General features: G+C 51.1%; 1 protein-coding gene across 2 annotated transcripts; it reads left to right on the top strand.

The window, feature by feature from the left end:
- Window positions 1–11,315: 11,315 nt before the first annotated feature.
- On the top strand, window positions 11,316–16,364 carry LEFTY2 (left-right determination factor 2). Of its 2 annotated transcripts, XM_030812803.1 has the most exons (5): window positions 11,316–11,921; window positions 12,807–12,835; window positions 12,938–13,053; window positions 13,208–13,447; window positions 15,159–16,364. In XM_030812803.1, exons 1-5 carry the CDS (start codon window positions 11,672–11,674, stop codon window positions 15,520–15,522), a joined length of 999 nt encoding a protein of 332 aa, XP_030668663.1. In that variant the 5' UTR covers window positions 11,316–11,671; the 3' UTR covers window positions 15,523–16,364. The 2 variants fall into 2 exon arrangements, with proteins under 2 accessions (XP_030668663.1, XP_030668662.1); XM_030812802.1 differs by having other exon boundaries at window positions 11,592–11,921; window positions 12,807–13,053; window positions 15,159–16,359.
- Window positions 16,365–17,624: the final 1,260 nt, after the last annotated feature.

A 17,624-nucleotide genomic window follows, 5' to 3' on the forward strand; every position in this document is an offset into this window, starting at 1 on the left:
ATGTCTCAAAGGATGCATACCAGAATGATAGCAATGATTAATTACCTTGCAAGAGTTTTCAGAGGCTGGGCATGATGGCTCATACCTATAATCTTAGCACTTTGGGAGGCTGAGACAGGAGGATCGCTTGAGCCCAGGAGTTTGAGATCAGCCTAGGCAACATGGAGAGACTACATCTCTACAAAAATAAATTAGCTAGGTGTGGTGGCAGGCACCTGTTGTCCCAGCTATTCAGGAAGCTGAGGTGGGAAGGTTGCTTGAGCTCAGGAGTTTGAGGCTGCAGTGAGCTATTATGACACCACTGCACTCCATCCTGGGTGACAGAGCGAGACCCTGTCTTTAAAAAAAAAGAACAAAAAAATGTAAAAAAAGAGTTTGCAAGGAGGCAGGGAAGATGAAGGGGTATTAGAATATGGACGTTTTTGTTTTATCAGGATTGTTTATTTTTATTTATGTATTTATTTATTTAATTATTGAGGCAGAGTCTCGCTCTGTCACCCAGGCTGGAGTACAAGTGGCACGATCTTGGCTCACTGAAACCTCGACCTCCCTCAGCCTCCCGAGTAGCAGGGATTACAGGCAACCGCCACCACACCCAGCTGATTTTTGTATTTTTAGTAGAAACTGGATTTCACCATGTTGGCCATGCTGGTCTCTAACTCCTGACCTCAGGTGATCCACCCACCTTGGCCTCCCAAAGTGCTGGGATTACAGGCGTGAGCCACAGTGCCCGGCCTTATCAGGATTGTTTAAATCTTCTACAGTGAAATTTATTTACTTAATCTAAAAATTATATAATGTTGTTAATTGGTGTTTTCAACATTTAAAATCAATTTGTAAATAAAGGACTGAACAGAATGTAAAGGTTGTCAGGCCTGAGAACGCACAGGTAAGGATGTAGCTGGTAGAGGTGGTAGATGAGGGGTGTCTCATTGTCTGGCTTCACCTGGTGAAACACTGAGACACTCCCTAAAGCTTGGGGAGCAGGAAATAGAGGTTTTAGTGTATTGTTTAAATTTGCAAAATTAACAAAAAGAACTGAAATTACCAGTGCACGTATTACAATTGGTGGGGGATAGGGAATGAAATGCCAAGTGAAGGGGAAAGGGCTAAATTCTTGTCTTTCACAACAGGGAGCCAGTAGATATTGTCCAAGTTAAGAATCCTAACTTAGAGTTCAAGGCTAGCCTGGGCAACATGGTGAAACCTTGTCTCTACAAAAAAAAACCCACAAAAATTAGGCGGGAGTGGTGGTGTGTGCCTATAGTCCTACCTACTCGGGAGGCTCAGGCGGGAGGATCGCTTGAGCCCAGGAGGCAGAGGTTGCAGTGAGCCGAGATCATGCCACTGTACTCCAGCCTGGGCGACAGAGTGAGACCCTGTCTGAAAATAAAAAACTTAAAAAAGTATTCCTGCCTTGCTTCCTTTTGACAGTTGGAGCGCCTTTTCTTTTTGGGGACCTGCCACTAACTTCCTATTTTCTGGCCCAGAAACATTTCTGTCTCTTGGCACCATCTTAGAGTTCCTTAAACACGGACTCTTGTGTGTCATTTTTTAAAAGATGGATGGAAGTCGCACCATTTCCCTGCACTTCCATCTGCCTGCTCGCCCTTTCCCTCTACTTCCCTGCCTCTGTCTGTCCCGCCCTCTGCCCAGCGGGGGACCTAGGGGGAGGAGCTAAGCAGGGGGCTGGGACGCTGCTGAGCCGGTTGCTGCTCCGCCTAGGCAGAAGAAGCCGGAGCCCCTGGCCTGATTCCACAGCTCTTTCCTTCAGGACCCCCTCCCCAGAGTCCCTCCTCAAAAAGGAGCCCCTCAGGCCTGTGGGCTGTGTGGATGCTGGTGGCAAAGCCTGTTGTCCCCTGCCAGCCCTCTTGTCTGCCATTTTCAAGCTACTTTTGCCTTCTGTGCCTCTAGGTCTCCCCTCCCCACTTCTGGGTATGGGGGTAGTGTGTGGATGCCACCTCCTGACTCCTCCTTCTTGCTGCCCTGAAGACCAACCTAGCTTCACTGTCAGCCTTGGAGGGCAGAGTTCACAGCCTAGTGGTGTTCAGGGCTTAAGGTCTTTGCAGGTCTTACACATGGACCTGGTCATTCTACCTTCTCTAGTTCAGGATTCAAAAGATCAGTGGGAGCCCAGGGAACTCATGGTGCCTCTCCTAAGGTCCAGGGGCTCTGTCCCCAGCTCCTCTCATTGTGGTAGGGGGGATTGCTCTGGGACCCTCTCCCCTTTTAGATTCTTCCCACTCCCAGCCAAATTTGAAAGCCCTCTTCCTGGCAGCACAGTGTTGAAACTGCCCATCGAGTGGGCATTATGGGTGGACAGAAGCATCCAGTCGGGATGAGCAGCCTGGCCTCTGTGCAGGAGCAGGTTCCTGCAGGTGGGGTCTCCTGACCCAGCCTTGACCAGCCCTGACTTCCTACTCTGCTTCTCTTCCCTCAACCAGCCCTTTCATTCCTCTCTGCCTCTTGGTTTCAGGGAAAAGCAAAGCCATTTAAAGTGCATAGCACTATGTATGGCTGGTTCAGACCTTCTGTAAATATTTGTTAAATGGATAAAAGAACGAAGCTAAAAAGAAAAAACAGGCCAGGCGTGGTGGCTGATGCCTGTAATCCCAGCACTTTGGGAGGCTGAGTCGGGCAGATCACTTGAGGCCAGGAGTTCAAGACCAGCCTGGGCAACATGGTGAAACCCTGTCTCTACCAAAAATACAAAAAACTAGCCTGGCGTGGTGACTCGCACCTATAATCCCAGCTTCTTGGGAGGCTGAGGTACAAGAATCGCTTGAACTTGGAGGCGGAGGTTGCAGTGAGCCAAAATTGCATCACTGCACTCCAGCCTGGGCAACAGAGCAAGACTCTGTCTCAAAAAAAAAAAAAGAATTGCCTCATGCAGTGGCTCACATCTGTAATCCCAACACTTTGGGAGGCCGAGGTGGGTGGATCACCTGAGGCCAGGAGTTTGAGACCTTCCTGGCCAACATGGTGAAACCCCATCTCTACTAAAAATACAAAAAATTAGCCAGGCATGGCGGCACCTGCCTGTAGTCCCAGCTATTCGGGAGGCTGAGGCAGGAGAATTGCTTGAACCCGGGAGGTGGAGGTTGCAGTGAGCCGAGATCGTGCCACCGCACTCCAGCCTGGGCGACAGAGTGAGACTCCATCTCAAAAAAAAAGAAAGAAAAAAGAAAAGAAAAAAAGAGGCACAAGTATTCTGTTTGTTGTTTTGGAGGTAAACCCTCAAAACTGACCGTTGGAGTGGGGAAGGGTGGAGTGGAGATTATTGCTTACTGCTTTTCACTGTAGACCCTTCTGTGCTATTTGATTTTGTACCAAGACATGTCTTTAATTACATACACCACACGTGCATGCACACACACACACACACACACACCCCTACCCACCCAAAAGGTTCTTTGGAAAACTCATCAGCTCCCACCAGGAACCTCTCAGGGCTCCAAAACCAAGAGGCAGGCCAAATGCTGAAGGGATAGCTTAGGGTTGCATTGCAGAGGAAGCAAAAAGTGTTTCTAGGAGGTGTCAGGGCCGCTTGGTGGCTGGAGTGTCACATTCCCTAATGAACATGCAGGAAGGGGGTCAAACACGCCAGTAGCTTCTCACAAGTGTGGATGGCAAAAGCTCGTTTCCTCTCCACGACAGCTGCAGGGCTGAGCTGTTGATGAAATGCTGAAGCTTCGGAGAAGAGGATCTGCCCCAGCAGGACAGGGCTTATCCCAGGGATTCCAAAATGACCCCATATTCGTTATTCTGAATTTTGTTTACTTGGCCCACCTTTCCAATTATCTGTCAGAATGTGCAAATCCTCCCTCCCTGCTTATCAGCCACACTCTGGAGATTAGGGAAAAGGATAATGACCCTCATTATCAATACCACAGCCCCCACGGATCCTCTTCCCTGGGCTGGTGGGAACGCTCCCTCTGCTTCATGGACTTAGTACCCACAGCCTAGAAGACATGATCCGAGTCTTTAACATTTTCCATCTAGAACAGGGTGATCCTAAAGAAAGGCCAAGGGAATCCTGTGAGGTCAGGAGAACTGCGTCTCCGAGGGAAGGGAGGTGGTTGAAGATGTGTCCCCCACGTGAAATCAGGGCACAGGGGAACAATGTTACTGCATACACAGTGTTATCACACACCTGGGCTTTGGCAAGCTTAGACTGTCCTGGAAGTGCATACAAGATAGAGCGCTGCTTTGGGGAAGCTGACCAGGGGTTCGGTGTCAGAATAGGAGAGACACTTCTTACCGTCTTCACTGTCTGTATTTTTTTTTCCTTTTTTCTTTTTCTTTCTTTTTTTTTTTTTTTGAGACAGGGTCTCGCTCTGTCATCCAGCCTGGAGTGCAGTGGTACGATCTTGGCTCACTGCAACCTCTGCCTCCTGGGCTCAAAGTATCCTCCTGCCTCAGCCTCCCGAGTTGCTAGGACCACAGGTGCATGCCACTACGCATGGCTAATTTTTAAATATTTTGTAGAGATGGGGTCTCAGTATGTTGCCCAGACTGGTCTCAAACTCCTGGACTCAAGCAATCCTCCAGACTTAGCCTCCCAAAGGTCTGGGATTACAGGCGTTGAGCGATCGCACCCAGCCTGTTTTTTCAACTTTAAAGTTGTGTTTGTTGGTTACCAGTTTCCTTAAGTAATACTGGCCTTAATCTGGACTAAAATCTCAAGTCTCAAATTTTCCATTTTAAATTTCTAAGCAAAAAAGCTATGATCCATCTATTCTCTCTCTCTTTTTCTTTCTTTCAGCAAATAGCATTTGAGCACCAGTTATTTTCTATGCACTGTGCTCGGCATAATTACAGGATGGAGTAAGAGGGAACCCCTTTGCTGAGCCTGTGCTGTATGGGAGCACCTGGGCATATCTCTCTATGATGCTAGGAGAAGGTGTCATCCCACTGTGTTCATGAGGGACCAAGGGGCACCCGGAGAACACAGTGATGAGCAAGGCAGCGAGAGGCGGGAGTGGTCAGAACATGACGGGAGGATTTTCATGAAGAAAGTGAGTGTTATGCCGAGGCTTGCCAGATGAGCTTGATTTCAAAGGTAAAGAAGAGATGAAGGGCACGCAGGCATGGGAAAAAGAATGAGCAAGAGATGAGCATTCAGGGCCTCAGAATGCTGGGGGCGGAGGGCAGTGGCAAGGGCAGGATGTGGGGGTTGGAAAGCCAGGGTGGAACCTGGAGAAGAGCTTCCGGGTAAACTAAGGAGAAGAAACTTCTGTCTGTGATGCGGGGAGTCATGATAGTGGCTTCTGATCAGGGGCAAGATAGGAACTTCTCTGCATGAGCATGGAAATGACAGGCTAAGTGTTCCCACGCAGGCACAGGTCAGAATCAGCACCTTGGTCTCCTGCCTCCTATGTCAGGGGTCTTGTAGGAGAAAATTTCCAGAAGTATTGAAGCTGTGGGGAAAGACACAAAGGGGTTTTTTGCAGGAGAGGGAGGCAGAGGGAGTGGAGAAGAAACAAAAATTTAGAGGAAGGTGGAAATAATTACATTTTGATAGATCTATTGACCTACATACTGTTAACTTTGGAGCATTAAATGTTATGATGCTGAGGCCAAGCGCAGTGGCTCACGCCTATAATCCCAGCATTTTGGGAGGCCAAGGTGGGTGGATCGTTTGAGGTCAGGAGTTCGAGACCAGCCTGGCCAACATGGTGAAACCTCACCTCCACTAAAAATACAAAAATTAGCCACGCGTAATTGTGGGTGCCCATAGTCCCAACTACTTGGGAGGCTGAGGCAGGAGAATCACTTGAACCCAGGAGGTGGAAGTTGCAGTGAGCCGAGATCGCACCACTGCACTCCTGCCTGGGCAACAGAGTGAGACTCTATCTCAAAAAAATAAATGAATAAATAAATGTTTTAATGCTGAATTTGTATATAACATGATTATGTTCAGGGTATTTAGAGAGAGAGAAAAGAAACCTCTCTGTTCACCTGTTCTTACTCTCAAATATTCAGAGAAAGCCCAGAAAATACCTCAGGAAAAAATGTTTTTCTAGTTTTTTCCCATTTGTGTTCTTTTCTCTCATCACTGGCAATCAGGAAGTGGAGGAATCATCCAGAAGGGCCAGGTTATAAGTTTAATGGAATGATGGGGTTCTTCTCACCTGAAATCTCCGGCAGCTTCTTTGCCTGCTATTGGCCCCCACCTATCCTCACCCTCCCCTGCTTCTCAAACCTAATGCACATAGAATCTTTAACACTCAGATTCCTGGACACTGCTCCCAGCAAAGTCCATTCAGGAGGCCTGAGTTGGGGTCCAGGAATCTGTATTTACACAGGTTTCTCAGGTGATTCTGGGCAGAAATCACTACCCCCAGAGACTCCCCCATGGAACATCCCCAGACCTGGTGGAAGGTGGGAGGTGCTGGAGCAGTGGGTTGTGGAAAAGTTGTCTGGGGCTGAGAGGAGGTAAGGAACGGGGAGCCCATCCCCAAAGCTCAGGGGCAGTTTGCCTTGTGGTTCCATCATGGCCAAGCTGGGCGGGTGGGATGGCTGGGCCGGATAACACCATATTAGGGAGACAGGAGTGGTCCAGGGGAGGACAGAGCAAGCAGAGAAGTTTGGGTTATCTGAAGGTCGTCTGGGTTGGAAGAGACTTTGGTCCTAAGTGCCTCAGTCCTAACGGATATGCACACCAACAAAACAGCTGGCAGTGCAAAGCATCCATATCCTCACACACAATCCAGACAATTACACCTAGAGCATCTGCAACATAACATCTCCAAAGAAGAAAAAAAAAAGTCTTCACAACATCTTAAAACCCCTAACAATAGAGGTTCAGAAACAGTCTGCATTTTTTTCCACTTTTGAGACAGCTTGGTTAAGTAGTATTCCCTGTTCTCCAAACACCTTCCCTCCCACCAGGACAGAAGAGGCTATTTTACAATTTTTCAAGCCTGACCTGACCCCACAGCCAGTCTCTCCACTCAGACCCTCAGAGGCCCAGCTCCTTCCGCTGCATGACAAAGGGTGGCTGCCCTCCCTCCTGACGACTAATCAGCCCATTGTAAAAAGTTTCCCAATCCACATTCGAGCTCTTCTTTTGGCCGCTAGCTAATTGCCCAATTATTTTATTTCCCCAACAAAACTCTTCAGGCTGCCGGGAATCCACATTTAGGACCCAGGCCTGTATCTTGGGCCTTAGGAGTCTGGGAGATTTGGCCTTTGTCTGTTTGTCTGCTTCTCACGCCTCCTTGCCCCCCACCCAGACCCGACCCTGGGTTGACTGAGTCCCCAGCTTGCCTGGGGCTGACAGATGACCCTACTGGCTTCAGGGAGTCAGGGCAGGACTGGAAATAGTTTGAGGGTGTGGAAAGAACTTTGGTCTGGGAGTGGGAAGACCTGACTTTATGGGGCTGTTGATCATGGATCATCGACTGTGTGTGTTTGGGGAAGTTGTCATCTCTCTGAGCCTCATTTTCTTGTTTCTAAAACCTGGGTGGCAGGAGCATGGCCTGGATAGCCAATTTCAGCGCTAAGCTCTCTCTGATTCTACAAATTAGCAGGTGAAATAAAGAGGGTAAGTAGTCCGGCTGGACAAACCCCTCCATTGGTGCTAAATGTTCCCAGGCTCCTCCACCTAAGGGAGGTTCCCCAACATCAGGAAGGGATCTCAGTTTCCCAATCGTGGGTTACTTGCCTAGGCTACCAGCGGCCCCCAGGGCCACCCTGAGCACTACATCCCAGACACCCATCCCTGCAGGAAGGATCGGTCCTTAGAGAGGCTGGATATTGACTGTGTAGTTTCACTTTCTGTTGAGGGCTCTGCTCTAGCTTTGGTCCTGTGCTGAGAGGCCGATGCAGAAATATCAGCAAGACATCTGGGGGAGGCAGGGAATCAAGAAGGTGGGGGGGTCCCTTCAGGGGGAGGCAGGGAATCAAGAAGGTGTGTGGGGGGGTCCCTCCACTTTGCTATCTTCTCTAGAAATGAGGTTTCAATTTAGCTGGTCTGTTACCCCAGATGTAGAAGGAGCTCCTGAACCCCCGGGGACTTCCAGAGGTTCTCAGTCCTGTGGCGTTTCCTAGCTGAAAGAGAACCTCGAATGGGCATCTGCAGGTCAGGGAAGCAGCAGCAGCAGGGGCCTGGCCTCCCTCAGCCCTGGAACAGCAGGTCCCTGCTGAACCAGAACAGGGGCCTGTGAGGTCTCATTGTGAGTGTCCAGCATCAGGGAGCTCCCAGTGGGTCTATATGTTGGGGGTTTGGGGAGGGGGTAGTGGCATGCAAGGACAGCCTGGGTGTTAATATCCTTGGCACCAGTGATAAGCCACAGGGCTTCCTGTCGCCCAGCGGCAAGGGTAGTGGACTATTGCATATTTATGAAACACCAGCCCAGAACAGCTTCCAGAGACTGAGGCCCGCAGGTCCTGGCTTGCCTGTAAATGTGACACTTCTGCACCTTTTGGCCTGACTTAAGACCCAAATGTTTGCATCAAGTAAGTCCTTTCCCTGTTAATCACTTGCAAAGAAAGGCAACAGCTTCTCTTTTGAAGAAAGCTACCCTTGTCACAGAGAGAACAGGAGGTCCTGTTTGGACCGGACACAGTGGTGGGAATTTATATTTCACGGGATGTTCCAGCTATGGGAGATGAGTGCCAAGATGGGATTTGAATTCCTCCTTGTGAATTACGCAAATCCCATGGAAATACAGATGGGAGAGAAAAGGAAAGGGAAACAGAGAAGCAGCTGAGGTCATGATTCTATGACCCCAAGGGTCTCCTTCTCCCACCCCGGGGTCAGCTGTTAGGATTTCTGTATTTCCTCTTACCTTGGTTTGTGGACACGTGACCAAATCACATCTGTTCCGTCCCTTCAGATACCCTGAGCTCTAGCATCTACTATCTGTATGACCTTGGGCTAGTCAGACAACAGTTTTATGCTCAGTTTCTTCATCTATAAAATGGAAATAATAATGGCAACTTCCTCCTCAAGTTATGGTGAGAATAAAGAGTTAACAATAAATATAGAACATTCAGAATAGTGCATGGCCCACAAGCACTATTAGCCATTGTGGTTATTATTTATGCTTATCTGTAGAGATGGGGTCTTGCTACGTTGTCCAGGCTGGTCTCGAACTCCTGGCCTCAAGTGATCCTCCTGCCTTGGCCTCCCAGAGTGCTGAGATTACAGGCGTGAGTCACACCACACTCAGCCCATTACGATTATTATCAGTGTTATTCTTATCCCTCCCCCTTCTCTGACGCTAAACACTCCCCCAACACACACATTACTAAAAGCCCTTCAGACAGCAGTATCATTCTGGGGTGTGCTCTCCCCAGTGAGCTGGTGGACTGGCTCATGCCACCAGCACTCAGCTGGAGCCCAGGTCATTTCCAGACACAGAACAAGGGACAAAAACCTAGAAAGCAGAGGCCAGAGCTGCCCAGAGGCATGGCCTGTCCAAAGCCACAGGTACTGGGGGCAGATTGAGGTGGAAGCCCCCCATGCCTGCTCAAACACACATTTTAGATTGGCTGGGTTCAAATATGAGACTTCCATATACATATACATATGTAAATGCATATATATATGTGTGTATATATATATATATATATATGGTGGTATGAAGTCCCTGGGCTTTCATCCAAAAGAAATTCCACCTTCAAGCACCAGAAGATTCCCTCTTCCTCTGCCTGAAATGTTTGAGGACAGAAGCAGGGGGATGACATGGAGAGACCTGTCAGTGACACAGCATTCCCACAAAGGGGCCAGAGTGCCCCCATTTAAAAGGTGAAGGGAGATGCCCCTTGCCCGCCAGCCCCCTCAGCCCAGAGTCCTTGTCCTCCTCCACCATCCTTACTCACGAGACAGAACATGGGCAAGTGAGGCTGTGGAGTTTTGGGAAGAGCCTCCCCCTGCACATCCTCAAATCCCCTATGCCAGTGCCAGGAGGAGCTGCCTACAGAGACAGATGCTCCATTTAGCTCCCAAGCCCTTCATTGAGGTTGGCGAGCAGGTCACTTCCCCAGGCAGTACTCTGACGTTGCATCTGCAAGATGCACCTGGAACTGACACCTGCCTCCTAAGGGCTGTGTGAATACACATTCAGAGCTTAGAACAATGACTGGCACATGCATTCAGGAAATGTGTGCTATTATTGTTGTTGATAGTTTTATAAAAAGCCACGACCTGGCCGGGCATCGTGGCTCATGCCTGTAATCCCAGCATTTTGGGAGGCCAAGGCAGGCAGATCATGAGGCCAGGGGATCGAGACCATTCTGGCTAACACGGTGAAACCCCATCTCTACTAAAAATACAAAAACTTAGCTGGGTGTGGCATGCACCTGTAGTTCCAGCTACTTGGGAGGCCGAGGCAGGAGAATCACTTGAACCCAGGAGGCAGAGGTTGCAGTGAGCCTAGATCACGCCACTGCACTCTAGCCTGGGTGACAGAGCAAGGCTACGTCTAAAAAAAAAAAAAGCCACGACCCTGTGAATGCAGATTTCAGGCGGATAATAATGATAGCAAACCCTTACAGAGCGTTTAGCTGTCATTAGACACTGGGTGAAACATCCTGCATGTATTAATGCATTTAATCTTCACACTAACCCTATGAAGACCTTATGGTCATCACCCTCTTTCTGTAGATGAGGAAACTGAGGCACTGAGAAATTAACTAACTTGCTAGCAGGTCAAACAGTTAGCAGATGGCAGTTCTCATATTTGAACACGGCCAGTCTAAAACATGTGTTTGAGGAGATGCAGGGGGGTTCCCACCTCAATCTGCCCCCAGTACCTGTGGCTTTGGACAGGCCATGCCTCTGGGCAGCTCTGGCCTCTGCTTTCTAAGTTCCTGTCCCTCGTCTGTGTCTGGAAATGACCTGGGCTCCAGCGGAGTGCTGGTGGCATGAACCGGCCAGCCAGCTCATTGGGGAGAGCACACCCCAGAATAATTCTGCTGTCTGAAGGGAGGACTCCTGTGCTGTGGTCATGTGACTGCAAAGGCACTTGCTGAAATTGCTGTTCCTGGGACTCCTAAAGACAGTAGAGCTGCCAGATTTGTGTCTAGACAGAGGATGTCATGGGGAGAGGGCAAGGACGGTGAGACAACCCTGAGGGACCCCTGGTGCGGGGAGAGGCAGGGCGTGTGCAAGGAGTGTAGGTTGGAGGGAGATGACAAAGGGGCTTCTGTGAACGTGGCCAGAACCAGCAGGAAGGCAGAATCCTTCCCGCCCTTCCTTTATGATTCGCAAACCTGGACCCAGCCCAGCCTCCAGAAGAGACTTTAAGTGATTTAAGCAGCTGGGTAGTAGGACTTTGTTTTTCACAGAATAGACTCACTTTTTCCTGGAGTAAGGCCAGGAAAATTCAACAGGCACTAAAAATGTTGTCAAGCTGCTGACAGCACAGCCAGAGGCCCCAGGCCTGGGTGGCATCCAGACAGCCCTGTCCTTTCTAGACAGCCCCCTCCTCCAGGCTCAGGGACCTGTCTGGCTGTGAGCTCCCAGGAGGTCCCAGGGGTGTGACCTCCCTCCCTCCCTCTCTCCCTCCCTCCCTCCCTCTTCCCTTCACCCCAGGCCAGCCCAGGGCCAGCTATAAAGCTGGTCCAGCCTGGCTCTCAGCACACCCAGCTGCCTGAGACCCTCCTTCAACCTCCTTAGAGGACAGCCCCACTCTGCCTCCTGCCCCTCCAGGGCAGCACCATGCGGCCCCTGTGGCTCTGCTGGGCACTCTGGGTGCTGCCCCTGGCCGGCCCCGGGGCGGCCCTGACCGGGGAGCAGCTCTTGGGCAGCCTGCTGCGGCAGCTGCAGCTCAGCGAGGTGCCCGTACTGGACAGAGCCGACATGGAGAAGCTGGTCATCCCCGACCATGTGAGGGCCCAGTATGTGGCCCTGCTGCGGCGCAGCCACGGGGACCGCTCCCGCGGGAAGAGGTTCAGCCAGAGCTTCCGAGGTGAGGCCCTCCCGCCCTGCTGCCCCCGGTCCCATGGTCGGGGGCAGGCCGGTTGTGCCCACTCTGGAGGTGTCAAAGGGCCCCTGGCCTTTTGGGACTCTGTGGGAGGCTGTGTGAGGGCCACGTTCCAAGGAGCAGTGAGGAGGGGCTGGGCCTGGGCCCAGGGTCTCCAGCTGTGCACTGAGGGCTCCCCTCCAGCCCAGGGGAGTTGCACCAGGCTAGACCTGCTGGAAAAGCCAAGGCATCAGAGAAGTGAAGGGTAGAGGAGATAAAGTAGAGCTGGGGAGCAGGCGAGTGTGTGCCTCAAGGCACTTGGTGCGGCTGGACTCCCAGAGTGTGTTTTCACACTGCCCCTCTGGTCTGAGCCTGACCTTGAGTAAATGGCTTTAAAATCCTCTCTCCATGTGCTCATCTGGAAGGGGAGTATGACTATGTCTTAGCCATCTCCCAGCATGGTGAACATCAAAGCGAGTCCTTGTGGACAGAAGCATGTTTGGATAACTGAAAAATACCTAAGCAGACTACCTGGGTTATACCTGGCTGTCAGGGGTGCAGCTGGGCCTGAATCCTCCTGCAGCCTCTCGCCTCCCTAGCTCCTCAATGCCCAGAGTTAGACCCAATGCCAGGCACCTGGGTGAGGATTCTGCTCCCAGCATCTCAGCTGAGGCAAACTTGCTAGCCAGGGTCCCACAGGCGCCCCTGCCTGCTGGATGGAAATTGTTACTAAACAAGGCCCAGATCCAAGGGAGATTTGTAAACTGGGTTTGCCCCAGAGATAGAACAGGACCGGTGTCTCCTGGCCTGGCTGCCAGCTCAGTGGCCCTGCCATCCTCAGAGCTCCGCTGGAGTCGGGGGAGGCCCTGCTGACCCTGCTCTTGTCCCCAGAGGTGGCCGGCAGGTTCCTGGCGTCAGAGGCCAGCACGCACCTGCTGGTGTTCAGCATGGAGCAGCGGCTGCCGCCCAATAGCGAGCTGGTGCAGGCCGTGCTGCGGCTCTTCCAGGAGCCGGTCCCCAAGGCCGCGCTGCACAGGCACGGGCGGCTGTCCCCGCGCAGCGCCCGGGCCCGGGTGACCGTCGAGTGGTTGCGCGTCCGCGACGACGGCTCCAACCGCACCTCCCTCATCGACTCCAGGTGGGCGTCGCGCGGGTGCGCAGGACAGGGGGAGGGGGCTGCTCGCCCGGCTTGGGGGCGGGGACGTGGGGGACGGCGCAGGGTCCTCGGGGCCTGTCCCGGTCCCCGCCCTCACGCGGCACTGGGCCTCCGTGTCGTGTGTGTCATGTCTCAGGCTGGTGTCCGTCCACGAGAGCGGCTGGAAGGCCTTCGACGTGACCGAGGCCGTGAACTTCTGGCAGCAGCTGAGCCGGCCCCGGCAGCCGCTGCTGCTACAGGTGTCGGTGCAGAGGGAGCATCTGGGCCCGCTGGCGTCAGGCGCCCACAAGCTGGTCCGGTTTGCCTCGCAGGGGGCGCCAGCCGGGCTTGGGGAGCCCCAGCTGGAGCTGCACACCCTGGACCTTGGGGACTATGGGTAGGTGCGGGACTGGGCAGACCAGAGACAAGCAGCCACTGAGTGGTCTAGACCCCCGTCCCCAGGACTGTCTGGGGGACCGGATGGTGGCAGTGGGCGAGGGGGTGGGGAGAGCGCGGTGCGGACTGTCCCAGGATGCCAGCGATTGCCCACTACATGTCAGGGTTTCTAATGGCAGAAATTGTATTATTGGCCAGGCGTGGTGACTCAGGCCTGTAATCCTAGCACTTTGGGAGGCCGAGGCAGGCTGGATCACAAGGTCAGGAGTTTGAGACCAGCCTGACCAACATGGTGAAACCCCGTGTCTACCAAAAACACAAAAATTAGCCAGGCGTGGTGGCGCGCCCCTGTAATCCCAGCTACTCAGGAGGCTGAAGCAGGAAAATCGCTTGAACCCAGGGGGTGGAGGTTGCAGTGGGCCGAGATCACACCACTGCACTCCATCCAGCCTGGGGTACAGAGCGTGATTCCGTCTCAAAAAAAAAAAAAAAAAAAAAAAGAAAGAAAAGAAAAGAAAAAGAAATTGTATTATTCAGGCCAGGCACAGTGGCTCACAACTGTAATCCCAACACTTTGGGAGGCTGAGGTCGAGGATTGCTTAAAGCCAGCAGTTTGACACCAGCCTCCGCCACACAGTGAAATCCTATCCTTAAAAAAATTTAAAAAAATGTTTAAAAGAAATGACAAAAAAAAAATTGTAAGGCCAAGTATGGTGGCTCACACCTGTAATCCCAGCACTTTGGGAGCTGAGGCCAGCGGATCACCTGAGGTCAGGAGTTCCAGCCCAGCCTGGCCAACATGGTGAAACCCCATCTCTACTAAAAATATAAAAATTAGCTGGGCGTGGTGGCAGGTGCCTGTAATCCCAGCTACTTGGGAGGCTGTGGTAGGAGGATCGCTTGAACCTGGGAGGCAGAGGGTGCAGTGAGCCAAGATCACAACATTGCACTCCAGCCTGGGCAACAAGAGCAAAACCCCATCTCAAAAAAAAAAAAAAAAACAAAAAAGAAAGAAAGAAAAGAAAAAGAGAAAGAAAGAAAAAAAAGAAATTATATGATTCATTTTATTTAAAAATATCTTTGATAATTTTCAATGGATTTTTATGTTGCCATTGACTCATATACACGTGATTGTAATCATCTACTTTCACTTTACCCTTCTCCGTGATTAAATCTTTGAAAAATCCTAGCTTTAGCTGTTACTAGGGGCGATGAGCTTCCCTCCTGCTTTGATGAATTCTTTCCTCATGGACAAGTTAACTCTCTGGAGCAGATGGTGGCTGTGTAGCACAGTGGTTAAGAAGAGGCCTTGGAACCGGTTGGCCTGGCCTCCATCTAGCTCTGCCTTCCACTGGCTGCAGGTCCTCTGGGCCATCACCGAACACCTCTGGGTGTCAGTGGCCCCAGGTGGAATGGGGTTAATGCTGGAACCCACCTGAGGATGAAATGCAGACATCACCTGAGATAATACATGTGAAGTACCTAGTTCATTGTCTGGCCTATTAGGAGACCTCTAATTAATAGTAGCTGATTTATTATTTATGTTTCAGATATGTTTTTTCATTCATCTTCTCACAAATATCCAGCTTTTAGAACATAGTGAGAGCTGGGTCATAAATCTCCCTCCCAGGTGCCCACTAAGCTGTGTCCCAGGCCTTCTGACTTCAGCCTTTCCAGATGACCTCTGACCTTGCCTCTCTTTGCCCACACAGAGCTCAGGGCGACTGTGACCCTGAAGCACCAGTGACCGAGGGCACCCGCTGCTGCCGCCAGGAGATGTATATTGACCTGCAGGGGATGAAGTGGGCCGAGAACTGGGTGCTGGAGCCCCCGGGCTTCCTGGCTTATGAGTGTGTGGGCACCTGCCAGCAGCCTCCAGAGGCCCTGGCCTTCAATTGGCCATTTCTGGGGCCGCGACAGTGCATCGCCTCGGAGACTGCCTCACTGCCCGTGATCGTCAGCATCAAGGAGGGAGGCAGGACCAGGCCCCAGGTGGTCAGCCTGCCCAACATGAGGGTGCAGAAGTGCAGCTGTGCCTCGGATGGGGCGCTCGTGCCAAGGAGGCTCCAGCCATAGGCGCCTGGTGTATCCATTGAGCCCTCTAACTGAATGTGTGCATAGAAGTGGTCTTAATGTAGGTCTTAACTTTATACTTAGCAAGTTACCCCATCCCAATTTAGTGCTCCTGTATGACCTTCGCCCTGTGTCCTTCCATTTCCTGTCTTTCCTGTCCATCACCCATCCTAAGCACTTACGTGAGTAAATAATGCAGCTCAGATGCTGAGCTGTAGTAGGAAATGTGGCATGCTGATTACAAGATACGGCTGAGCAATGCACAAATTTTCAGCTGGGAATTTCTGTTCTCTGGCAATTTGCTGACTGAGTCTGGAACAATAATACCCTATGATTAGAACTGGGGAAACAGAACTGAATTGCTCTATTATATGAGGAATTAAAACCTTCAAATCTCTATTTCCCCCAAATACTGACCCATTCTGGACTTTTGTAAACATACCTAGGCCCCTGTTCCCCTGAGAGGGTGCCAAGAGGAAGGATGAAGGGCTTCAGGCTGGGGGCAGTGGACAGGGAATTGGGATGCCTGGATTCTGATTCTGACAGGGCCACAAGCTAGGATCTCAAACAAACGCAGAAGGCTTTGGGTCGTCATTTCCTCTTAAAAAGGAGGAGCTGGGCTTCAGCTCTAAGAACTTCATTGCCCTGGGGATCAGACAGCCCCTACCTACCCCTGCCCACCCCTCTGGAGACTGAGCCTTGCCTGTGCGTATTTAGGTAATTTCCCACACTGTCTTAGAGAACTTGTCACCAGAAACCACATGTATTTGTGTGTTTTTTGTTAATTTAGCCAAAGCAATTGAATGTAGATACTCTGAAGAAATAAAAAGTGATGTTTCAGTCTGTGTCTGTTTTTAATTTCCAGGAGCAATAATGGGGAATGAAAGCAACATAATGATCTGAAGAAAGGACCCCCAACCTCTAGGGGACACTAAAGACTATAATAGCTAAATTTAGATGAGGCTTTCATTTATGATATTTCTATTTTCTCACACAACTCTCATTCCAAAAATATTAAACAATCACTCACATATGCCTCCTCTTTAGTTTATGTGCTGTCAAAGCAAGCACTGCAGCCTCTTTCTTTTTTTTTTTTTTGAGACAGAGTCTGCCTCTGTCACCCAGGCTGGAATGCAGTGGCACGATCATGGCTCACCACAAACTCTGCCTCCCTCCCAGGTTTAAGCAATTCTCATGCCTCAGCCTCCCGAATTACAGGCATGTGCCACCATGCCCAGCTAATTTTTTTTTTTTTTTTTGAGACGGAGTCTCACTCTGTTGCCCAGGCTGGAGTGCAGTGGCACGATCTCGGCTCACTGCAGCCTCCTCCTCCTGGGTTCTCCTGCCTCAGGCTCCCGAGTAGCTGGGAATACAGGCGTGCGCCACCATGGCCGGCTAATTTTTTGGGTTTTGTTGTTGTTGTTGAGATGAGTCTCGCACTGTCACTTGGGCTGGAGTGCAGTAGCGTGATCTCAGCTCACTGCAGCCTCCACCTCCCGGGTTCAAGCGATTCTCCTGCCTCAGCCTCCCAAGTAGCTGGGATTACAGGTGCCCATCACCATGCTTGGCTAATTTTTTGTATTTTTAGTAGAGATGGGGTTTCACCGTATTGGCCAGGCTGGTCTGGAACTCCTGATCTCGTGATTTGCCTGCCTCGGCCTCCCAAAGTGCTGGGATTACAGGCGTGAGCCACCATGCCCGGCCCTTGGTATTTTTTTAGTAGAGACGGGGTTTCACCATGTTGGCCAGGCTGGTTTTGAATTCCTGATTTCAGGTGATCCGACCGCCTTGGCCTCCCAAAGTGCTGGGATTACAGGCATAAGCCACTATGCCCAGCCTAATTTTTGCATTTTTTGGTAGAGACAGGGTTTTGCTATTTGGCCAGGCTGGTCTTGAACTCCTGACCTCAAGTGATCCACCCGCCTCAGTTTCACAAAGTGCTGGGATTACAGGCGTGAGCCACCATGCCCGGCCTGCCTCCTCTTTAGAAAGTACTGTAACCCCTACAATAGTGGTGATGGGCAATGGGGGTTGACAATAGTGTGGTAAGCAAGCTAACATTTCTTGACCAATCACTATGAACCAGGGAACTGGGCTAGGCATTG

This window comes from Nomascus leucogenys, chromosome 5, assembly GCF_006542625.1.
Source record: "Nomascus leucogenys isolate Asia chromosome 5, Asia_NLE_v1, whole genome shotgun sequence".
Classification (NCBI taxonomy): Eukaryota; Metazoa; Chordata; class Mammalia; order Primates; family Hylobatidae; genus Nomascus; species Nomascus leucogenys.